This window comes from Haliotis rufescens, unplaced genomic scaffold (assembly GCF_023055435.1).
Source record: "Haliotis rufescens isolate VD_foot unplaced genomic scaffold, xgHalRufe1.0.p SCAF_3, whole genome shotgun sequence".
Lineage (NCBI taxonomy): Eukaryota > Metazoa > Mollusca > Gastropoda > Lepetellida > Haliotidae > Haliotis > Haliotis rufescens.
Window position 1 is genome coordinate 16,023,561 of NW_025964001.1, and position 25,756 is coordinate 16,049,316.

At 40.7% G+C, this 25,756-nt stretch overlaps 2 protein-coding genes across 2 annotated transcripts; both read left to right on the forward strand.

Moving 5' to 3' along the window:
* Positions 1–7,783: 7,783 nt before the first annotated feature.
* LOC125384466 lies at positions 7,784–15,681 on the forward strand. The gene is made up of 7 exons (XM_048403821.1): positions 7,784–7,855; positions 8,831–9,010; positions 9,225–9,364; positions 10,327–10,453; positions 11,046–11,180; positions 13,522–13,692; positions 15,473–15,681. The coding sequence occupies exons 1-7, from the start codon at positions 7,801–7,803 to the stop codon at positions 15,652–15,654; spliced, it is 990 nt and encodes a 329-aa protein (XP_048259778.1). The 5' UTR covers positions 7,784–7,800; the 3' UTR covers positions 15,655–15,681.
* A 1,866-nt stretch (positions 15,682–17,547) lies between these two features.
* On the forward strand, positions 17,548–21,539 carry LOC124134893. Its single transcript, XM_048403351.1, has 3 exons — positions 17,548–17,698; positions 19,836–19,911; positions 20,181–21,539. The coding sequence occupies exons 1-3, from the start codon at positions 17,548–17,550 to the stop codon at positions 21,049–21,051; spliced, it is 1,098 nt and encodes a 365-aa protein (XP_048259308.1). The 3' UTR covers positions 21,052–21,539.
* The last annotated feature ends 4,217 nt before the right edge of the window (positions 21,540–25,756 follow it).

Sequence of the window (25,756 nt, forward strand, 5' to 3'; positions counted from 1 at the left end):
GCCCCGTTCTCCGTTGTACTATGGTCAGTATGAACCTGCAATGACATAACAATTGGAAAATGATCAGACTCGGACCGTGTACTGTGAAATAAAGTCGATATCTCTGGTAAATAAGTCACTTGAACATAAACAGTAATCATCAAAACTTGCTCCGTCGCCTACGGTGGCCCATAAGGGACATGGAGTCTGTTTTTCAATATTTTGATGTTTAACTTACTTTTATCTTAACCTTTTGCAAATTAACACAATCTGCCATACAAATATGTGATAAATCATGTGTAAAAACATCCGAAAACATAGAAAATGTACTTTTAAGTAGCTTTTGAGTCGCTGAAATGTGAAGTGAAAATTTCAAAAACTAAAATGGAAATGTCAAAAACCAAAACGAAAAGGTCAAAAACTAAAATGAAAATGTCAAAAACACAAAACGAAAATGTCAAAAACTAAAATGAATACACAGAAAACTATTTCCACCGCGGTGTAAATATTTTCACCGCGGTGATAATATTTCCACCGCGGTGAAAACTATTTCCACCGCGGTTATAATATTCCCACCGCGGTGATAATATTCCCACCGCGGTGAAAACTATTTCCACCGCGGTGGAAATAGTTTTCTGTATTTTCATTTTAGTTTTTGACATTTTCGTTTTGTGTTTTTGACATTTTCATTTTAGTTTTTGACATTTTCGTTTCGTTTTTCAGCGATTCAATATCTTCTTTACACATGATTCATCACATATTTGTAAGTCAAATCGTGTTAATTTGCAAAAGGTTACGATAAAATGTAAGTGAAATATCAAAATATGGAAACACAGACTCCATGTCCCTTATGGGCCACCGTAGTCTCCTTTATAACAAGTAAAGCTACCCTCTGTATCACCCGAACATCTCCCATTCAACATGTGAATGTTATGAGTTGAACACAAATCTAGGAGTTCCTTTCCATATTCATTACATTACGTCTAGGCATGTCAAAGGAATCAGACACATAGTCCATGTCCTCAAAGCTCGGTATGTACCGATTCCCATCATGCACAACAAAATCGGACTGATTTCTGCACCTGGCGTTAAGATCCCTAAATAATATAAACTTACCATTTGGAAAACGATTAGTACATGAATACATAAAACGCTTTGCTCCAGATACTCTATACCTTGCAGTGGCCTAACATCTGTTACCAGAGAGGAGCCAGTAGGATGTATATATGTAAATACAAAGATGTAATCATACAATGAACTAAACGAACTTTTCAGAGGCGGGTCAAAGGATGGGTGAGTCAGATTTGGTGGCTTGGTTGATTATATGTCATCGTACCGGACGGCGTTTAACGTTGCTACCACCGGTTTGTCTGATCCCAATTATTTACAGGTCGCTGTGATAAAGCGGGGTGAACACTAACTGCGGCGTCAGACAGCATTCACTTATGACTATCACGGGATCATGTGCATGTGCGTGATTGCACGGGAAAGTTTCCGTTCCTATCAAGAGCCGAGGTATCATCAGCCAACAGTGTTTTCTGTGTTTCCTGTTTTCAACTATTGTCATATCTGTTCCTGGTTGAGTCACACGGGGAAATAATAACGTTGCCGAACAAAGGACACCGAGCCCTCCATGAAAAGCATCACCCGACTGAACGACTTGAAGTTGGCACACAGACACAGACACAGCCTATCAGGCACAGCCATAGGCACAGACACAGCCACCCAGGCACAGACTCAAGCACAGATACAGACACAGACATATGCACAAAAAAGACACTCAGACACAGGCACATCCACTCAGACACAGACATAGACACAGACACATCCACTCAGACATAGACACGGACAAGGACACATACACATCAACTCAGACACAGATACAGACATAGCCACTGAGGCACAGGTATAGACACAGATACATACACTTAGACACAGACAAAGACACAGACTGTCAGTTAGACACTGACACAGACAGAGACACAGCCACTTAGGCACAGACAGAGACACTCAAACACAGACAGAGACATAGACACTCAGACACAGACACAGACACTCAGGCACAGACAGTGACACTTAAACACAGACAGAGACATAGACACTCAGGCACAGACACAGCCACTCAAACACAGACAGAGACACAGACACTCAGGCACAGACACAGCCACTCAGGCACAGACAGAGACATAGACACTCAGACACAGACACAGACACTCAGGCACAGACAGAGACACAGACACTCAGGCACAGACACAGCCACTCAGGCACAGACAGAGACATAGACACTCAGACACAGACACAGACACTCAGGCACAGACAGAGACACTCAAACACAGACGCAGACATAGACACTCAGACAGACACAGACACTCGGGCACAGACAGAGACATAGACACTCAGACACAGACACAGCCACTCAGGCACAGACAGAGACACTCAAACACAGACGCAGACATAGACACTCAGGCACAGACAGAGACACTCAAACACAGACGCAGACATAGACACTCAGACACAGACACAGACACTCGGGCACAGACAGAGACACTAAAACACAGACGCAGACATAGACACTCAGACAGACACAGACACTCGGGCACAGACAGAGACACAGCCACTCAGGCACAGACACAGCCACTCAGGCACAGACAGAGACATAGACACTCAGACACAGACACAGACACTCAGGCACAGACAGAGACACTCAAACACAGACGCAGACATAGACACTCAGACAGACACAGACACTCGGGCACAGACAGAGACACAGACACTCAGGCACAGACAGTGACACTCAAACACAGACGCAGACATAGACACTCAGGCACAGACAGAGACACTCAAACACAGACACAGACACTCGGGCACAGACAGAGACACTCAAACACAGACGCAGACATAGACACTCAGACAGACACAGACACTCAAACACAGACAGAGACATAGACACTCAGACACAGACACAGCCACTCAGGCACAGACAGAGACACTCAAACACATACGCAGACATAGACACTCAGACAGACACAGACACTCGGACACAGACAGAGACACAGCCACTCAGGCACAGACAGTGACACTCAAGCACAGACAGAGACATAGACACTCAGGCACAGACAGAGACACTCAGACACAGACACAGACACTCGGGCACAGACAGAGACACTCAAACACAGACGCAGACATAGACACTCAGACAGACACAGACACTCAAACACAGACAGAGACATAGACACTCAGACACAGACACAGCCACTCAGGCACAGACAGAGACACTCAAACACATACGCAGACATAGACACTCAGACAGACACAGACACTCGGACACAGACAGAGACACAGCCACTCAGGCACAGACAGTGACACTCAAGCACAGACAGAGACATAGACACTCAGACACAGACACAGACACAGACACTCAGGCACAGACAGAGGCACTCAGGCACAGACAGAGACATAGACACTCAGACACAGACACAGACACTCAGGCACAGACAGAGACACTCAAACACAGACACAGACACTCAGGCACAGACACAGACACAGACACTCAGGCACAGACAGTGACACTCAAGCACAGACAGAGACACAGACACTCAGACACAAACACAGACACTCAGGCACAGACAGAGACACTGACACTCAGGGACAGACAGAGACACAGACATTCGGGACATAGACATAGACAAACACAGGCAGGTAGACACAAACACACATATGTATAATGTCTTCCTCCTTATATGCATGCGGGAACGAGCTGTCTACATCAGCACATATACTGAACAAAATTAAAAACTTCACAATCCTAAAATTTTAACATTTTGACCAGTTTGATCATTGTGGGCCCTTATTGTGTATTTAAACAGTAATGGCCACGTATTGTCTTCAGATAACACTCGTTTTTGTGCAGGTGAATCGATCAAAATCATGTGCACAGCACTATAGTGGCAAAAGTGGTTTTTCACGTGCAACTGGTCACGTGGCCATAATATCGCACGTCTTTTCAGCCATACTTGTTATCAGTCATTAAAAAAAAGAAGAAAAACACAAGAAAACAAAAGTCTTTACGTCCATTTGTCATGCCACGCCTTTCAAATGTGCAACGTGAACGTGCCATCGGCATGTTGCAGACGGGAACGTCCGTAGTTGAAGTCGCAAGGACGATGGGTTGTAGTCGACGGACTGTTTATGATTTACAGACGCGTCTACAGCAAACGGGTATCACCGCTGATCGCCCTCGGCCAGGTCGACCACGTCACATGCAGAGGATCGTCAGATTGTCTTACGTCATCTCCGTAACCGATTTTTGACGGTTACATTAACCAGAAATGAACTGTTTAGGGGTAGACTGAGTGCGCAAACTGTTCGAAACCGCCTGAGAACTGCTCACCTTCAAGCACGACGGCCATACTGCGGGCCGATTCTGACTCAATTACACAGACGTCAACGTCAATTGTCGGCACAGCGACACTTACGATGGACTCAGAGGAATTGAAAACCAAGTCGTCTTCAGTGATAAATCCCGATTTAATCTTCGATTTCCTGATTGTAGGGCGAGGGTGTGGAGGCGCCGTCATGAACGTTACGCCCAGTGTTGTGTACAGGAAGTTGACAGATTTCGAGGCGGAAGTGTCATGGTGTGGGGTGCTTTCTGTGGCAATGCACGTTCCAGGCTTCTTGTCATCCGTGGCAACCTCAACGCTGCTGCTTACCGCGACCTTTTATGGCAGCACATGGGCCCGGTTTGATCTTCCAGCAATTTTGACAAGGAATTTCCTTCAGAATGCGGGAGTCAACGTCATGGACTGGCCGTCAAGGTCTCCCGACCTCAATCCCATCAAACACGTCTGGGATGCTCTTGGCAGAAGTCTGCGCACTCTCCAGAACCAACCACAGAATTTGCAAGATCTTGGCACCATTTTGCAGCAACAATGGCGTCGTCTTCCCAATCATGTGTTCACAAGCATCACAAGGTCCATGCGGAGGCGTTGTGTGGCAGTTGTCAACGCACATGGTGGCCATACACGCTACTGAACTTGTGTGCCATCAGATTCTCGTGCTTGGGACTTATGATTTAAACTGTTGATGTTATTACCGAATACCGTAGGTACTTATAAAAATTACCTTCTCTGATACATTTGTCCGTTGTATATCATATATGGGATTACTTTTAAAGATGTGAAGTTTTTAATTTGACTCAGTATATTTACATTGTGATGTTATCACTACCATGTTCAACCATACACTTTTCCTGTGTGAGTCGTCAGCCGTTTATCGTATTCCCTGAACAGCAGCCGGCTCATTGTACGGAAAACGGTACAACCTGAGCCCCTGTGATACACATTTCTGGAACTTAATACAAATAATCCCACATTGGTCACCCTGCCAAACACGATTGTATAGGAACTCTACAATATGTAAGGTCAAAAAGAAAGTTATATGTTCTTTGATTTGAATTGTTATCTGTCTCGAATTCGGTTGTTAGCCATATGAACAACAGCTGACACGTTGGTCTGGTCTAAATTTAGAATCTGTGTTTGGTGTAAAGTGTCGGGGGATAAGGCTTCGATGTTGCGTAATCAACAGGTGTCTGCATTACTCAGGTCGGTCTTCTATTTCAACAATATAACATGTCGATATATCTTTATATATCGATAGCTTCAATAATGACGTATCAAATAGTATGTCCTACAAAAGAAGTGGCCATCTCACCCAAATAGTTTTATCCACATTTACCAAATTACATTTTATCGCAATGTCGTAGACATTCAATTTTCTTTCAAGATTGTCTTGAGGAAGTTCTAGCGAGGAGTATCCTAATACGAATTTGATTGGTATTGTTTCCTAAAACCATTTTAATATATTTCCAAGACAAAACTGTCAACTTTTGTATTCAAACTGAGACATTTGACTGGACAAAATATCTGAAACAACAAACAAAACTCATGAACTGAAACATAGCTTTCTTCAGTAGGCAAGATAGTCTCGATTAACACTTCCGTCGACAAATCACACCTCAATACGTTTATATCGCATCGCAACATCCTGCATCGGATGGCAACATCGTCCATTGCAGCACGCGTCGCATCGTAGGATGGGATAATGAAGCGACAAAGTGTATTTGTTTTGTATCTAAGTAGATTAAACTGACATATTGTCGGTGTGGAGTATTTGATAACCTGTGGGTAGTATTTGGTTGCCTGTGTGCAGTACTTGGTTGACTGTGTGCAGTATCTGGTTGCCTGTGTGGAGTGTTTGGTTGACTGTATGCAGTTTTGGGTTGCCTGTGTGCAGTACTTGGTTGACTGTGTGCGGCATCTGGTTGCCTGTGTGGAGTGTTTGGGCGCTTGTGTGCAGTATCTGGTTGCCTGTGTGCAGTACTTGGTTCCTTGTGTGCGGTATCTGGTTGCCTGTGTGGAGTGTTTGGTTGCCTGTGTGCAGTATTTGGTTGATTGTGTGCAGTACTTGGTTGCTTGTGTGCAGTATCTGGTTGCCTGTGTGCAGTACTTGGTTGCCTGTGTGCAGTATCTGGTTGCCTGTGTGCTATACTTGGTTCCTTGTGTGCAGTATCTGGTTGCCTGTGTGCAGTACTTGGTTGCCTGTGTGCGGTATCTGGTTGCCTGTGTGCTATACTTGGTTCCTTGTGTGCGGTATCTGGTTGCCTGTGTGGAGTGTTTGGACGCTTGTGTGCAGTATCTGGTTGCCTGTGTGCAGTACTTGGTCCCTTGTGTGCGGTATCTGGTTGCCTGTGTGGAGTGTATGGTTGCCCGTGTGCAGTATTTGGTTGATTGTGTGCAGTACTTGGTTGCTTGTGTGCAGTATCTGGTTGCCTGTGTGCAGTACTTGGTTGCCTGTGTGCAGTATCTGGTTGCCTGTGTGCAGTACTTGGTTGCCCGTGTGCAGTACTTGGTTGCCCGTGTGCGGTATCTGGTTGCCTGTGTGGAGTGTTTGGTTGCCCGTGTGCAGTACTTGGTTGCTTGTGTGGAGTATTCGGTTGCCTGTGTGCAGTATTTGGTTGCCTGTAAGCAGTAGTTGGTTGCCCGTGTGCAGTATTTGGTTACCTGTGTGCAGTACTTGGTTGCCTGTGTGCAGTATCTGGTTGATTGTGTGCAGTACTTGGTTGCCTGTGTGCAGTATCTGGTTGCCTGTGTGCAGTACTTGGTTGCCTGTGTGCAGTACTTGGTTCCTTGTGTGCGGTATCTGGTTGCCTGTGTGGAGTGTTTGGTTGCCTGTGTGCAGTACTTGGTTGCCTGTGTGCAGTATGTGGTTGCCTGTGTGCAGTACTTGGTTCCTTGTGTGCGGTATCTGGTTGCCTGTGTGGAGTGTTTGGTTGCCTGTGTGTAGTATTTGGTTGCCTGTGTGCAGTACTTGGTTCCTTGTGTGCAGTACTTGGTTGCCTGTGTGCAGTACTTGGTTGCCTGTGTGCAGTATGTGGTTGCCTGTGTGCAGTACTTGGTTGCCTGTGTGCAGTACTTGGTTGCCTGTGTGCAGTAATTGGTTGCCTGTGTGCAGTACTTGGTTCCTTGTGTGGAGTGTTTGGTTGCCTGTGTGCAGTGTTTGGTTGCCTGTGTGCAGTATCTGGCTGCCTGTGTGCAGTATCTGGTTGCCTGTGTGGAGTGTTTGGTTGACTGTGTGCAGTATCTGGTTACCTGTGTGCAGTATCTGGTTGCCTGTGTGCAGTGCTCCGCTGAATTATGTGTGACATGCAGACATAATATTTTCCCGGGCTTTGTTGACTGGCCAAGTTGTGAGTGAATTAACTTCCTTGTAGGCCACAGACTACTGTAAGCAGTGGCTACATGGGATCAGTGGGTGTCGGATATGTTGTTTACATGGCTGTTCGTCTGTTGGGGAGCTGTCATATGCCGGGGAATACGTAAGTTCTCGTTCCATTAAGATCCTGACAAACTGTCCCCTATGTATAAAACTTGGTATGATATTATGTCTTCAGACACGGGCTCACCTGTTTAAAGGTACTATGTCTTACCTGGGGCTTCAAACATTGACGTCCACAATATTTATGTTACACTTGATGTTTCGTGACATCAATCGGTAACTCTTTTAGAGACAAATCGTGCATATTTCAGGGTATTATGATGGACTCTTGATTGTGAGTCGTTCATGTGTCACGCGTGTTTTACTAACCCTGTGCTTCTTATATAATCATACCGTAAATAGTCATCGTCAGCAACCAGGTACATGTGCATCTCTACGTATACTTGTGTAAAGCTATCACATGTTACAGTTATGTGAACACGTACTGAGGGCACTTGATGTTATCATGACGTCATGCATGTGTTGTCACAATGCACGGTAGAAAACAATGGTTTGGAGAGCTGTACTGCATTTAAATGATGTACATACGCTTTTATCTTAATTTCACTTTTCATAAATGAGACATAATTGACGAAATCTTAACATATTTGGAAGAGACATACAAGAGAAAGGAGTGCTAGATAAAATTGTTATCCGAATTATGGTGCTTTACATTAATCACTTTCTGAAACAAAGTAGACACAATTTATGGATAACAACTTCTTTTATTACTGTCAAACGCGATTGTATATGAATTCTACAATATGAAACGTCAAAACGAAAGTCACATATTTTGGGTCCTTTGATATGAATTGTTTGATAGGCATTACTTAGAAGTCGACGAATGACAAAGTAGAGATAATTTATTGATAACAACTTCTTTATTTACTGTAAAGGCGACTATAAGGATCTAATCAAAAAGCCGCCTTTACAGGAATTAAAGAAGTTGTTATCCATAAATTGTGTCTACTTTGTCATCCGTCAACTTCTTAGTAATGCCTATCAAACAATTCACTTTCTGAAAATCAATTTGTAGAATCTTCTCGAATACGCATTATGGATGAACCAAGCACTTGGTGGGAGGCACAAAGCCGATGCAATGTGACAGAAGGCAGGTTGTACACACCAGGCTCAGAGGACATTCCACTAGACCGTCTACAGTCCGGCACCTACTACTGGATAGGTGCCATGCAGTACTTAGCCTGGCTTTGGACAGGTACAATAAGGGCAATTGAAAATATCGGCCTACTGGCCACACCTTACACAATTACAAAAATGTTTTAATTTTGATTGGTTAAAGACAATTACACACAAGCATACATGGTGTTAATGTCCTTAATAGAAGTACATCATTTATCATAGCAATACACCTAAAGTAGGAACAGTAAAGCCTTCTTACACGTTCAATACCTTCAATTATTCACATACAGAAGATGTCAGTCCCCTGTACACCTATGCTGGCTTCCTTCCCCTGGGGAGTGTGACAGCAGAATCAATGGTAGAATTTCTTGATAACTCGGTATGGAAGTGCCATCGTCATTGCAGCCCAGCAGCTTCAGTAGGCATGAAGGTAGGTTCACCAAATTCATGATTTGAAATATATGCAACATGCAGTATGGCAACTTCCGTGATACTGCATATACTACTGTTCGGAATATGTATTAATTTAATTCAAGTGCAGTGTGAGTGGTAGCCCTGTTGTCACAGACGCCGCGTCTCTCTCTGCAGAGAAGCGTCTAGCATGCTAGCAGGATTGGAATCCGATATTCGCCCTGGTTATGATCCTTTGGTTGTCAGCACCGTATCCGTCTGAGATGAAGTAGTAATTTTCTAAATTTCCGTCATCTGTTGAGATTTATTACACACATTAAACACTGTGATATGACCAGACTCACTCACTCTCATCACGACCCGTGAAGATCCGGGTTAGAAAAGGTCTTCAGCAATCCATGCTTATCGAAAGAGACGACTAACGGGATCGGGTGGTCAGGCTCGCTGACTAGGTTGATAGATGTCATCGTATTCCAATTGCGTGGATCGAGGCTCATGATATCAATCACTGGATTGTATGGTGCAGACTCGATTATTTTCAGATCGCCATTATATAGCTTGGACACTCTCATTTAATACATAAACCACTATATTCAAAAAAAGAACGCTGTGATATAATTACTCTTCAAAGCGGCAATAAACTCAACTCACTTACTCATAAACGTACTATGATGATAAAACAAGTTTTTTAGGCCTCAAGGATCACTGAAGGCCAATCCTATCCAAGGTTTTATCATTTCCAGAGGCCTGAGATGCCCGATGAAAACATAGATATTATAACAATTTGTTTAAGTTTTCATTGTTTAATCTATTATGTTTAGAGACGAGGTGAAATAGACCGTAACTTATCTTCCCTTTGTTTATTTGAGCGCAGTACGTTCGCCATACAGTTTTGTTTTGATGCCATGCAAATGTAGCGTAAATACTCATGGCAACACTGAATGATTATGACATTATATCTACCTTTGTGCGCATTTACAGGGAACCACGTGCTACTGTCTAAAAGTAAGATACAGCACTACAACTTCGATGACACCTGAGAACACGTGTCCAGGAAACTTGGACGAAAAGTGTGGAAACGTCCAAGGGATGTCAGTATATAGGCTAGGTATGTACTGCATTGATATCATACCATCCATGTAATTGTTGAAATAATGCTATTTATGCTCTGATCGGTTCCTAGACCCTTGACACAGACAACGTTATCTTGCTCGTTACCAGGTCTTGGTGCCATTAATAATTTATTACATTTGACACTTATCTTATATTTCATTTCCGATCACCATGGAATCTACATCCACATGTTTTACTATCAAGGGTATATCTTTCTTTTGTGGAGGTTTTCTTTGGCTTAGAGCAATTAAAAATTGGGATCTCTGAGCCACTAAAACTTCCTACTACTCTCATAACACCCACACTTAACATAAACACGCGGTCGTCGTAGATTTGAGATCATTTTGTGGCACGAGGCACAGGGCTGTTTCAGAATCATTGAATGTTCATTCCCTTCACACTTCAGTTCCATATTGTGGAAAGGTCAGTGGTGACAGGCCGCATACTATATTTTGATCAGTGTCGAAAACGTCCTTCTTTCAAATTGTGTCATTACCATCAGCATGCCAGTCTTCATTCAAAGTGAGAGAGCGGACTAAATAACTAAACTTTATGTTTGATTGATAATTTGTCTTTATGTTTTGTAGAAAACATTACATTTTATCAAGAGGAAGACAATTACTGTGCTTATGCAATACGTCGGGATGGAGACCTCTCCATACACAGCAGCACATATGAAGATTGCCAAAACAAAGAAAGATGTTATGCCTGCATTTATAGAGGTATGATTTCATTACGTTTCACACACAAGAAGATTAATCTCCATTGGTTCCTTTTATGGTATGTGTCACAACCTTAATGTTATGTATTTTAGACCATTTTCTGGATGATAACAAATAAAATGACCCAAAAATAAAAATAAAAATATATCCGTCATTCACATAAACAAAATATGTTATCCATCTCAATATGTTCAAGAATATATTGTAGAGAAGTTCCTAGCAACGTATGTTGAGAGGATGTTACACTTGCGGGTGACATTGTCATAGCAACCTATTATTGACTGAATCACCACTACCATGTTGTCACCAGGGACTCTAAAACCGTGACTTGGCTCTAAAACCGGAAGACATGTCCATTCTTCTTTTGTACTAGATTCCAACAATCCATAAATAAACCATACAAAGATAGATATATTGCAAGGTACAGCAAATGTACCACCAAATCCCTGTCTGAAAGATTAACCATAATCTCTAAACAATCAAGGAAGGACTTTCTTTATGCTCACAGCAAGTAATTGTGCTAAATTGATTTAATACTATGTGGATTCTCAAAAACTTAAAGGATTTGCTTGACATTTTGTAATCTCAGAAAAGAAAGAAGTTTAATTTTGTCAAACATTTGATTTTCTAAACTTTGTCCCCCGCCTTCCCAAACAACAAACTTCACTTATTGTGGTGACCACATATATAGTTACATCAGTATCATCAAACGTTCAGAGGAATTTGTCAAAAGTGAAAACAATTTACTGTGAGTTCACAAGTTTACTGAGATAAAAACCATACTCACTCACTCATAATTAGATAGCCATCTATGGACTTAAGACGCATGGTTTCTTTTGAGGTACAAACAAGCATGCTCTTTCTAACAAAATTTCAAAAAGCGCTACACAACTCTTGCTGAAAAGCTGTTTGATCAGAGTTACCCTAATCAACGTCATAGTAAGGTGGAAGAAATTTCAAATTTGATGCATCAGTGTCCAGAATGCTGTCCGATGCAATTCCCTATTTTAAATTGTACACTGTGTCGTCCCAGTGTTTCTTCAGTTGAACACTTGTCTGACCTTTGCATGTCCTTGTGATGGGGTGTTATCGGTGGTGCAGGATACGCTTTTCGCGTACTGATGGTGATGACAAAATGCATGTTAATGCTATTGTTCATCCCATGGCAAATCATGAAGGCCAATGTTTCAGCAGAGAAACAATACCTTTTCAACCTTTCGTAGAAGATAATTTTGTTAGATATAGATACAGAATGCTTTCTTGGTTTGCTTGGATACACGCATGTGTTTACTTTCTTGAATTGTAGTCCATTAGCAACAATCACATACACTACAACAGAAAAGTCTGTTACTTTACTGTATTTCGCAGAAAGTCGGCGGATAATTTGCATTTTTGGGGAAACTTAATTGCCCCTGTTATGGGAATTACTAGTTTTAAGCCCATTTCTAGTGTCCCCAGTCGTGATGTCAAAAAGAATATTTACGGACAACAGTATTATGGCATTCACACTGTAACATTTTCTACTACTCTAAACAGATTAAAGAACACAAACAATTATAAGGCTGTGTTTTGGAATACATTCAGACATGGCTGATTAACCAGTCATATCGGGTGAATCGGGTGTTCTTCAACTTCTTTTGAATAGTATAGATTTAGATTTTAACCTGATTTAACTAGAGAGTATTGCCATGACCCGCCACGCGCTGACGGCGCAATGGTCCCACACAACTCATAAATAGGGCTATAATTCAATCAATTACGTTTTACGCATAAGTCCGTGGGTTGTTTTAAAATCACCTTCGTCTATACAATTTTTTAACATTCCCTCGATAGGCATAATTTGAAATGTTACTGGAAAAAATCTCAGCTCTCTTTAATGAACAAAACTACCCCCATACCCCGAGCCCCCAAAACAAAGAAAACAACATCATGGCGACCCCCATCCCCACAACCCTTATATCCGTGTATTAAATGGTCAGCCCCTTAATGATACCGAGGTGTCGTTTAACAATAAATTACTGCTGTTTTGGGTATATACCTTTTATGATATAGAGACCCATAACACATGCGATCCCTATGGTGGCCAAGAGGGGATATTGCTTTACCGCGATAAAGCGACAGCACGAGACGAGAAAGCGACACACATATCGCTTTCTCGGCTCGTGTTATCACTTTTCGTCTTGTGTTATGGTTTCATCGCTTCTCTCGGTCGTAAATGAAGGCGAGACAGCCTTGTCCCCTCTCGGCCACCATAGAGAAAGTTGTAAACAACCATACATGCAAGAAACTTGCACCAGCTTTTCTTATCAAACTTTTCAATTGTTGTCCTTTTATTTTATAGGTCCACGTACATACATAGATTGCTGGAAAAAGTCCTGGTATGATGCCGACAGGAGATGCCACTTGGTTAAACTTAATACAGCTGTTCAGAACGTTCTTCTTAGCCTCACGAGTACGACCACAATATACTGGATTGGCTTATACAAAGATATACACAGGCAATGGATAAGCGGTAAGGGTCATACACTATATATTCACGTAAAGTTGGGGTTATGTCACGATTGATTTAAACAAGGTTACAGCACAGCGCATATTATATGTTTACATGCGAACCATTAAGGTGTTAACGTTTCTTTCAAATCATATCGAATACGAGGCCAACGGCGTTGTTGGTTCATTTCCTTTCTGGATCAGAACTCAAAATTCATTCGTGTCACTTTGAATAGATATTGACCCAGGGTCTAGTGTTGCATATTGACATCTAGAATGTTCAAAGGACATAGTCTAGTAGGAGCCCTATTTGGACTATAAGAAAAGCTGATTGGTTTACTTTAAAGTCATTGATTTGGGTTTAACGCTCAGTTATATCACGGTGTGTCAGCTTAATGTGGGAGGAAAGCCTGAAGTAATGCAGGTCTCAGACGTTTACCCCTTTGGTGAAACCAACGAGCACGGATGTGGTGATAACAAACCTAGAGAACTAGTATTCGAACTCATGATCATAGGTTTCTGACGTGCCCAAACGACGCAGCTATGCACAGATAAAAGCGGGACTTTAGACGACTGGGGTCCCGTGCCTGACTTGGACAAACCCCCCTCTGAAGCAATATAGAAAGCTTGCAGGCTTTCGGAGGCTTTTGGAAAAATTATTCAGTTTGATCGAAGCTGTTTTTTCTCAGGATACATGAATAAAGACAGTACGACCATATAGTGAAACAATCATTTTTGCTCAGGTCCTTGATCATAATTCTGTACTTGATAGTACAATGAACCGGAAAGATGTCACACCTGATCACGACCCGATACCTTTAATAATATTATAAAATTTTCTATTATTTTATAATTCGACATTTCAAATGGGTCAATATCGTTACCCACGAAAGTATATATCTTTGCTCTGTATTTGAAACATGTTCTGACTCTACTCTTGCATTATGCATTTCTGACAGTTATTTGTCTTCATCATGTATCACAACGACTCACTTGCGAAAACCATACTCCTCGCAATACATAATAAGTTCCATTTGGTCCATTTTTTAATCCGAAATTGTTTTGACAGATTTGTATGAAAACCAAGATCATTTCAAGAAGATTTGTAGCAGCGGTTATTGAAAATTGTTGCATATTGTTCACATGTCCAAGCTCATTGCATCAAGCATTGACAACAGTAAGATTGCTACTTAAATATAAGATTGCATTATTTTATTTCACCTTTATTGGTAATAGAGTTATCACAACACAAATGAAAATAAAGTTGTCATTATCAATTGAATTTGAATATTCGTGTGAATTTTGCTTCTTCATCCTTGTCTCTCTGACATGAAAACATCCACCCCTTCACCAAGAATAAAAACGTTTTATCAAAAGAAGATGCTCAAGAGAATTGATTGAAACCTTCGTTTTTACCAGAAGCAAACTATTATTATACGGTTTTCAGAGTATAAACTGAGAGTGTGTGTACTGAATATATATAATTACATTACAAGTGTGACAGCCTGTCCCCCAAAACAAGTGCATTCGTTAAAAAGTTGTTACTCCCGGCAAATGGTTATTTGTCTTCATGTCCTTTTACAAAAAACAACTTGTCTCGGTGGAGTGGAGATATATCTGATACAATTAAGGTGTTCCTACATTTGCCAATAATTTTGGTGTCCTTCAGCTTTTATTAAATCTATGCTATACACTTTCGTCAGCGACATTACCTATACATGAAGTAAAATGTATGGTATTGTATCTGTCTGAAAGGTTGTGCTACTGCATGTGCCGATACCCTATTCTAATATTCTTTTCAGGAAAGGAGGCTTTGAGCTACGATGGCTATCCCAGTAGTTCGTCTTCAGACACCATGTGTCTGAGTGTATACAAGCAGAAGAATGGAATGAAGCGTTTCTACTGGAGGCCATGTTCAGAAAATAGGACGTTCATATGTGAAAATGGTAAAGTTCACTTCTCTACTTCAGTCATCCTGTCATAATGGCTCTGAAACCAGACAAGCACATGTTAGTTTGCGGCTACTCAAAATCAGTTAAGCTCATTTGTCCCATTTCACCCATTTTGAATCAAAGTTGACATATTTCCACTTTCAGGCCCAAAATTGCTGTTAGATATAATCCTTTGAGAATAAATATGATCTATAACGCTAAACGAAATTTAAAAACAAACCGCGACAAGTAAGGCGCATGTGTAACCAGTCGTCTAATGTACCGCAATTTGCTTTACAGTGTTGCAAGCTTGAGTCAGGCATGAATCCTATAATCATGGGATCGAAGATGTGCCTTTATTTTGATTCTAGTGTTGTCGTTACTATCATCGTGTTCGTGGATTTCAGGCTAACCTGAATTTACATCACTTAAGCTTACATGCATCATATTTCTGAAAAAGTGTCAAGAGTGGTGTTGAACCCATCTCACTCACTCACTGAAGGTCAAGTGTTGAGTCAGATATTCTGTTCACATAGGCGTAACACGAACTGGGTAATGTATCTAACAGATTCATATCGAGATTTGATGTCACGATATGGAAATATATACAATTCTAAAAGGATTTGTTTTTGAACAAAGTAAAATATTTTGGTGTTCTCAAAAACTAGTTGTTTCTTTACCACACCAGGACAGGATTTCATAGTTTTTTTATATGCTGTATGTAACCTTGAAATACTTGTATTATATATTGAAGGTCAAATTCGCTCCCTAAATTATGGTCATGAATTTTTTATTATAGTCAAGGTCGTTAAGATTTTTAAAAATGAATATAACATGTTGTAAAGTGGGAGGAAAACCGGTAGTGATAGAGATCATAGATGCTTAGTACTTTAGTGAAAACGTGCTTGTCATTTTAAAACTCATCATCAACAAACTGATGTGTACTTTGGTTGTTGTTTATAAACTTTGAAGTTAAGTGACCATGAAACTGTAATTATGAATTAGAAACAGACTTTAGTCTCATATAGCTATGACAGCCACAGCTATAGGTTTCAATAATTATTATTTTTATAATTTTTTAAACAAGACGCCGAAGGGATGTGGTTGGTCGGCCACGCCGAATGCCAAGCTTCGATTTCCCAAAGGGATACTATTAGTTATGGTGTATTTAGTTGCCGTTGCCGTCTTTAGTTGAGGGTGTCATATTAGGTTAGCAGAAACATATTGGACGAGGCTAACCTAATATGACACCGTATACGGCAACTAAAGACGACATAACGAATTTATTATTCCGAAAAGTTTACACTATTTGGTATCTTTGTCGCACATGTCAAAACTTAAAACTCAAAACTTACCACTTACAACCTAAGACGTTAAGGTCAAAGCGAGACTACTCTTCAAACCTCAGAAGCCAAACCTTGCTGTTAATGTTAACTTTATATAATCTTATTAAAGTCACGAACGTGATCCAAAAACATGAACATCCTTGCACATAAAAACTAATGATATTAAAACACAAAACAGTGTCGAATAACGAATTTCTGTACCAGAATTTTCATGTGAAATATCTGAGGTTGTTGTTGAAAAAACCAAGATGGCTGTTACTGACGGTATACGGTCTCATATAAGGTCAGTAACAACCATCTTGGATTTTTACTGACGGTATACGGGCTCATGTGGGGTCAGTAGTTCTGCTCTCTGATGGGTGAGGCATAACAGAAATGAATATATGACGCTCAAATGTGGTCTCTCTCGCTGTAATATATCTGTAATAACGGTAAAAGCAGCGTTGATACCAACACCCTCCATCATTTGAAATTAAACTGTGATTCGTTATCTATTAATCGTTCATTGTGATCACTCCAGTAAAAATATCTACAGCATCAACCACAATGACACCAACATCATGACCACAATCCTCATCATTATCAACCAAATCACCCACAATGACTCCACATTTTAACACATCCTCATCATCAGAAACAAAATCACCGGCACAAGGAGTTGGTACAACCGATGGCGTCCACTCTACCGAAGTTACCACACCACTTGCAGGACGGAAAGATGCTATGAACTCTTCGAGCAATCCCCAGGCAGGTGTGTATCAAACGCTGCTAACAAATAATCATACATATGTTTCATCATATAATATACTCACACGCAAAAGAAACGCAAGTCGAGTATGCAGTATACATGTTATTTATTTTCAACAGTAAAGACAAGAAATACTAATAGGAGAAGATTGACAAAATTTGACTGAAGACAGTTTAATGGATTAAAAGGCAGATAACATCATTATTTTTTTCAAATGTTAAGGGCACAGTTTCGGGTCAATACCCAAAATGTCAGTCAATACCTGGTGTGACCACCATAAGCATTGATCACTGCCACACATCTCCTGTACATTGAGTGGATCAGACGATTTGTGAAGGCCCTAGGGATCCTCCTGCACACATCAGGAGCAGCTGTGCGTAGTTCATCGGCAGTTGTAGGGACTGGGCGCACACTGTGCAGACGCCTTCGAACCTCATCCCAAAAGTGTTCGATGGGGTTCAGATCAGGGCTGAGTGCTGGTCACGGTAGAACACGGATGTGTTGTTGCTGAAAGGCCATGGTAGCTCTGGCAACATGGGGACGAGAGTTGTCCTGCTGGAAAATGTGTTGTTGATGGAACAACGTGGGGTCTGATCACTTGGTCGATATACCGCTGAGCAGTGACGCCGTGTCCCAACATTCAGAAAGCACAAGTCTCGCATTAAGTCCAATCCCTGCCCATATCATGACGCTAGGTCCACCCCATGGATCCCTTTCCACAACGTTTCTGTCAGCGAAACGATCACCTCGACGCCGCCAAATTCTGCCTCTTCCGTCTGCATGGGAGACACAAAAGCGACTTTCATCAGAGAAGATGACACGCCTCCACTCACGATGACGCCAATTGTGATGACCCTGTGCCCACTGAAGTCGTGCTTGTCGATGCCGTGGTTGGAGAACAGGACGACGTGCTGTTCGGCGACATCTGAGGTTGCTCGAACGAAGACGTCGGATCACAGTGTTCCGGCTAATGTGTCGATTTTTTCCTATGGTCTGTCGAGCACTTTCACTTGCAGTTAGGAACGGATATCGCTGGTCTTGACGGGTAATCTGCCGATCTTGTCGAGGTGTGGTGACCCTAGGACGACCGCTCCGAGGAAGGTTATCTGTGGTCTGTGTAGAATTGTATCGATGCAGGAGAAGGTAAATTGTGGTTATGTTAACGTTGAAGTGACGGGCAACATCTTGGACAGACTCTACAGCTTCCAAACGTCCGATACATAGCCTGGTTTCTCTGAATTTGAGTTAGGCGTGGCATTGTTGACCAAGGAGTGGTAGGTCCAAGAATCGGCCGCAGTTTTATACCCACTACAGTTCGTGACAGTTCGTGCATTTTCCATTTCGCGAGAATTGGGCGCATGATACCCACATATTCATTGAAATGGTGCGTTTTGGTAATTCGTTTTATGTTGCTTCCAAAATGCAACTAAAAATATTGATAACACCATCAGGCTTCACTACATTATTTGTTACCTATTTGCTTAAAACCACTTGCGTTTCTTTTGCGTGTGAGTATATATACAATAGTATAAAACAGTCGAAATATTCACTTTCAGGCCTAAAAGTACTTTAGAAATAATGCGTGGAGAATACTTATGATCTAGAAAGCTGACGAAACTTCAAAACAATCAACGACAAGTAAGGAGTATGTGTGACCAAGTCGTCTAAGGCACCTCAAATTGCTTTACAGGGATTACAGGGATTATGACTTTTCAGCACCATTATCGTGCTAACAAGGCATCACGTGTGCATGCACAGAAGGATATCTTTAAAATAGTGCAGCTTTCAACCCATCCCTCTTTCTCAGCGTCAAGTGTCGAGAAAGCTGCACTGTTTACGTAGACCACACTTTTAACAGGGTCTTGTATTGGATAGATATAGCAAGATATTTTAAGCCCAAATAGGGAATTATTGCAGCTCTAGAAGTTGTTTTTGAACATATTATTAACGTTCATTAATATCTTAGAACTTGCCAGTGTTGTGTTCTTGATCTTAAAGGTTAAACACTTTTACCATTTCTGATGTTCTATTAACCCTTTTTAATGTAATCATCTCCATGATGACATACCAAATGTATCTTTGATTTGATGACAATATAATATGTATTCAGAGTATATATGTAGTATTTATCTTCCTGAAGGTGGCTTCATAGGACTAGGTATAGGATGTGTGCTGCTTGTGCTGGCAATCCTCATTGTAGTCGTCGTGTTGAGAAGGTAAGAAGAGAGGCGTGCTTCATGAAAACATACCTCATCTGTAAAATATCAAGGACGAAAAAGACTAAAGGTTTCATTCTATGAAATAGTACTATATACTAAAGGGAATCCAAAATTATTCCTCTCAACTTTCATGGGATGTTTGGCGTCTCGAAACTGAAATGACTTCATAGCAACACCATTGTTGTTCAAGGAAACTAAATTTAACCACCCAGAACTTATTGCTGTTCTGATTGATTGAACTTCATGTTGATGCTTCGGTGTTTCAGGCAAAAGAAACTGTGCTTTAAGACAAAAAGTGGGAATCAACCAATACACTTCACTTCTGGCGCAGAAAACACCACCTATGGATTAGCCGTTCAGGCACAAACAGAAAATGAAACATATTCAGTCATAACACCTCCTGACATAGATAGAACATCCACGTCATCCACGTTTCCAACGGCGATAGTCCGACCCAATGCTCACAATGACAACAACATCAACACCTCTCAGATTAATGATGAGGATGAGTACAACGTGTTGTCAGAATCCGACAACTCGAAGAAGGTTATGCAACACGGGAATCCCTACAATCACCTCTCGGGACCTGACAGAGGTAACAAGTCCACAGGAGACTACGACACTGCAAACTGTGTTCCACAGACAGGAGAGGCGACCACTGGGCTGAAACACATGGCCGCAGATACACTACTCTCTGATGTAGCGAGTGGTCAGAACTTAGAGGAGGGTCAGTACAATGTGCTCGGTCAGCACGACTCTCCCAGAACAGCTGATGCCGACGCGGGGGTGTACGACCACGTGGCAGCGGACGAGGGGGATTATGACACTGCACAGCAGTGTAAGAATCCCAGCAAAGTGGATGATATTTACCGTCACATTCAGAGGACAAACACTGAATGTGAAGAGGATGCTTATGATGTTGCAAGTAAACGGCAACCGGAAGGATGTTCTGATGACACCTACGACCACGCCACTAAGGTCGATGAGGAAGACAGAGACACGGCCGACTACTACAACACAAAGTGTCTTCTTCAAGACGATGGAAATCTTGATGGACATCCCGGAGGTGATGATCGGTCTGATGAAAATGATCAAAAAAACGTTTACAGTCTTGCCAAGGACATTTCTGATGCCTAAGTATTGATAAAATAGAGAAATGTTATTATGTAGCACTTGTACACAATTTATACTCTTTACTAAACACCAGTTAGCTCTTATTGATTGGTGTAATAGCTCCGTTTTGACAACCTATTATGTGCACATATGAATCTGATTCTTTAAGATTTATTTGTTCCTGGTGTGTTATGATATTTGATGGCAGCTTATGTCTTGATAACTGAGAATAATGCATGATTTGTTATATGATTGGACATCGATAAGTGTTTTATGATTTTCCTCCTTGCAGGAATAGCTTCTTTTTATTTTCATTATATATAATATACTGTAAACTACGGTTATAACGAACTCGAAGGGACCACTAATTTTCGTTCGTAATAATTCGTTATAAGCGTATATACAGCATATGTACAACAACCGGCAGAGACTAAACAATAAGTTCGCTATATCGGCCAGTTCGTTATAAGCGTGTTCGTTACAAACGTAGTTTACTGTATTTCATTTTTTTGAATGCACAAATAAACGTTTTTAAATTGAAATAATATTATGTGTAATGTTTATAACTAGAAAAAAAATGTTCAAAGGGATGTTGTTAATTATATAAAATACATTTCTAACAGGTTCAGGAAATATAATGCAGCTGTGTATAATGAATTAGTTAACATCAGCAGTATAGATTAGGTTTCGAATAGTGTAGCTTAGTGTTTCTTGCTTAGGCTAACGCTTCAGATTATAGGCTACCCGACAGATTTGATGCATCAGTATGACATATCAACAGTGTAACTAACCCGCCACCACATCTGCCAGACACGTCACACGCGTTGTAGGTCAATTTGAAAATCCAAATAAAAACATGACATACAAAGTGCGTAATATGACTCAAAAGTTATTAATCAGGGTTTCAGCTAGCAAGGCCATAGCAAGGCCTTTAAAAGGTTTTGTGGCAGTCAAGCGGAGGTAATTTTCAAATTTGAGGCACCAGTGACCAAAGTGATGTCTGATGCAATTACCTATTTTGACCTGTACCACATGTGCCAGTGTTTGTTCAGGTGAACACTTGCCTTTGCATGTGTTTGTGACGGGTGCCATCGGTGAGGCAGAACACCTGGTATCAATACTAATTAATCGTGATTCATATGGTAATGACGTAGTCTAAATCGTACAATGGATCATAGATTGTTATGGTTATAGAAATAGTTTTGTTGAAATAGCAGCGACGGGGTACATGATTCATGAGTGATCCTAACATGATGTAAGGGGAAATCCCGCGGACAATCAACCAACTCTTCACTCACAAGTCAAAATAGGGAATTGCACCGGACAATTAGAAATGTCTAATATAAACTATACTTTTAAGAGAATAATTGAGACCGAACTGGTCGGTAACAGTTTATGATCATTTATAAAAATAAACAAATAATGAGTATTCTTTTGGAATACACTGAAATGATTGAATTGATGATATTGCAAGAAAGAAGGGTGTATTATGTAGATGGATTGACTGAAGAATCCTATGGCATATTCAATAGAAAGTTCAAGCCAGCAGGATATTCTCCAAAAAGAGGCGTTGAGAGGACAATGGAATCACGTCACAGGATGTGTAAATGTTAAGTCCCAAAATATAGTTATGATGACAGACCCATTGTATTATTTGTCTTCCTGTTTACGGAACTAGGTTGACATATTCTTGTCAAGACAATAGGATCACATAAGTGGAGGTTTAGAAGTACAGTCTCAAAATACCACTATTTCAGATTACTTGTATCATTTTCATTTCTATTCATTCTTGTTTGTTACACGATGTTCTGAAGACTATCAATAAAAGCGTTCTGGCGTGATTCAGCCAGAAGTCTCCATTGCCGGATGAACGTATATCCGGCCATACTTACTGCTTGCTATCATGCATCCTGGTACGCGAACCATTCTCGTACTTTTTTCCTTGATGGCTCACAAGTTATATGTCGTACTATAGTTTTCATTTAATCCGATCAGAACATTTAGTGAGGTAACAAAAGTAAGAGGTTTAGGAGGAGACTCGACAAAATAAACACTTTGCAACTTTGACATCCGACCATATTAACACGTGAATGTTTTAATCATGTATGGGGGTCCAAAGACCCATGTACATTTCAGTTATATATACATACACTTACACACATTTGAGGCAATTTACATTGAAAGCACTACTTACGTATAATATCAGGTCTTTGTACATAGTAAAAGAGATTGCTTTACATACTTAGCTATATATTTATGAGTATACGATCATTTTTTAACACTGTCCTGGCACATCAGGTATCCTGGTTTCACCTGTTTTCGGCGATGTACGACTAGTGAGCTGTAAAATTATACGTTCTATCTTTTCAACCGCGCGGCATCTGCTAACGTCAGTCACGAGATATATAATTGACAAACATGGTTAACGAATTTTAAGAAGTTCAGTACTGCGATTTTCAACAATTTTAAATATGATATGATTGGTAATAAGTTTCTAGAGTATATTTCAACAACGTTTTTGTTACTTTAGTAAGAATATCCACCTGATTTCCACATGGAACCGATTTTTGTCCGAGAGGGTTGAAGTGACCTGCTGACGAATATATCATCCGGTGACCTCTGACACAACAAGTGCACTCGGACAATAACGCGAGAAACATGATCGCCGAAAACAGGAGAATGCCGAATTCAGGTAACGTTGGGAAATATATAACGTGTATAGAAGATATGTTTGTTTGTAATCAGGTTTCAGAATGATTACATGATGTAAAACGTCTGCAAACCTTATAACATTTCAAATGTTTCCTATTCTAACATTGGTTCTATTATTGATTATGTAAGTCAGATATGTTCATTGTAAATATGTTTTGTGACAATTACCTTAACAGCTTCCTCTGTTAATTGGAAAAATGACTGAAATTGATGACACAAGGAAATGTCAGAGTCCTTTGGCATAGACTGCCACAGTGTTAGGTGCGGGTTGGCATGGAAACATTGCTTGAAATTTACAAAATGCCTTATTTCTTGGAGCAATGATAACTGTTTCAACTTTGAAAGCTTGAAGCAGTACAGACTCTGTAGTAACTGTGAACACAATGCGATTTAGAAAGTGGTCAAATGTAACAAATGTTATATTTGGGATAACACTTTCCTAGTAAAGTTCAGATTCTTGTAATTCTGTTGAAACTGTTAGATTCTACATTGTACCGATAGTAACAAGATGAGTGGAACAACCAGTTGTAGGAAACAAACAATTTGTCTCAAATAAGCCCTGGACTAATTTGGTGTCTGACCCTGAAGTGTGGATATTTTCTTTATTGTGATCTACATTCTTAATGCAGCAGTGTATTGATGCATGTTTGGATCCCTGATCACCATACTTAACAATAGGATGTAACGATTTACTGAGCTCTGAATCAGTAGATCATGAAAACGAACTGATACTAGCGGATATTAGGGTGATATTTAAAATGGAGTGGACATTACTCTGAAGGTATTTCCTGCAGGTATTTACAAGAGGTCTCAAGCCAGTGTTTATTAGTTGACTTGAATGCACTGATTTTGTTTTGAGTGGGCTTCCATCCGTTCCCTTTGCTGTCAGTGTCCAGGTATTGTATTGTGTCTTGATGAAGTGCAGTGTTATAGGCCTACTTTGCAATCCACATTGTTTGTGATATTAATGTTGTGTTATGGCAAGCAACTTCTTCCTGGTACAAGCAGGAAGGTTCATCACATGTTATCCGAGAAGCCTCAAGTAGACAACCACATGTCAGCAGCAAAAGAAATAGAATCCCAAATTCCTCTTGAACTAATAAAATCAAGAAAGTAAGAATTACACTTGCTTACTATTGACATGTTACGTTTAATGCTATGTTGGGGGGCCACAGGTGGGCCAGTTGTCTAGTGAAACGCAATTCGTTGTGCAGAGTTATGTCCCTTGGGGTTTGAATCCTGGTATGTTTGTAGGTTTGTCAGTACCACACTCAGTACTTTCACCAAAGTGGTAAAGGTTTAAGACCTGCATCACTTCTGGGTTTCCTCCCTCATTTCACTCCGTGATATAACTGGAATACTGTTCATAGCAGCGTTAAACCCAACTCACTCACCCAGTTATGCCTTGTTGGCAACGTTAGTGTTTCTTCCGTTTGTGTTACTCAAATCACCACCACCAAAATATGTTTTTAGGTTAGAAAACGATATGCTGGTGTGTTTCAAAGAACAAATAATCAATTTCTAGTGAACTATAAGATGTTGAACCAACTAAGGGTTGAGAAACGAGGCAACTTTCTCTTAGAAATTACTTTTGTAGGTTGAAAAGACTAAAACATTCATATTTTCAATATATTTTATGTGGATACAAGGAATAGGTTCGTAGAATACTAACAGATGGTGATGGCATGTATTCACATGCTTGATTTACATATCCTGACGTGTTATGGAGAAACATCTTACATTGCTGTTACAGTTTCCCAAAACAATGCAATGAAATAAAGTTTTCTGGATTGAATTGTATTTTGCTTTTCTTCTCACTTCGAAAATACAGCTATAGGTGATTGGATGTGAAAAGGTCTGAGAGAAGTAGTGTGGTTGTAACCCAGTGACATGAGAAATCATACCCCATAATGATGTTTTTCCTCAATGGGACATTTGTTTGTTATTTAACGCAGCACTCAGCAATATGACGGCGGTCTGTAAATAATCAAGTCTGGACCAGATAATCCAGTGATTG

Excerpts from the sequence above, each read along its gene's own strand:
- LOC125384466 (XM_048403821.1), top strand. The coding sequence starts at position 7,801 with ATGTTGTTTACATGGCTGTTCGTCTGTTGGGGAGCTGTCATATGCCGG. Across the intron at positions 9,365-10,326 it reads CAGCTTCAGTAGGCATGAAG|GGAACCACGTGCTACTGTCT; the intron begins GTAGGTTCACCA and ends GCGCATTTACAG. Across the intron at positions 13,693-15,472 it reads ACACAGGCAATGGATAAGCG|GAAAGGAGGCTTTGAGCTAC; the intron begins GTAAGGGTCATA and ends TATTCTTTTCAG.
- LOC124134893 (XM_048403351.1), top strand. The coding sequence starts at position 17,548 with ATGACTCCACATTTTAACACATCCTCATCATCAGAAACAAAATCACCG. Across the intron at positions 17,699-19,835 it reads TTCGAGCAATCCCCAGGCAG|GTGGCTTCATAGGACTAGGT; the intron begins GTGTGTATCAAA and ends ATCTTCCTGAAG. Across the intron at positions 19,912-20,180 it reads GTAGTCGTCGTGTTGAGAAG|GCAAAAGAAACTGTGCTTTA; the intron begins GTAAGAAGAGAG and ends TCGGTGTTTCAG.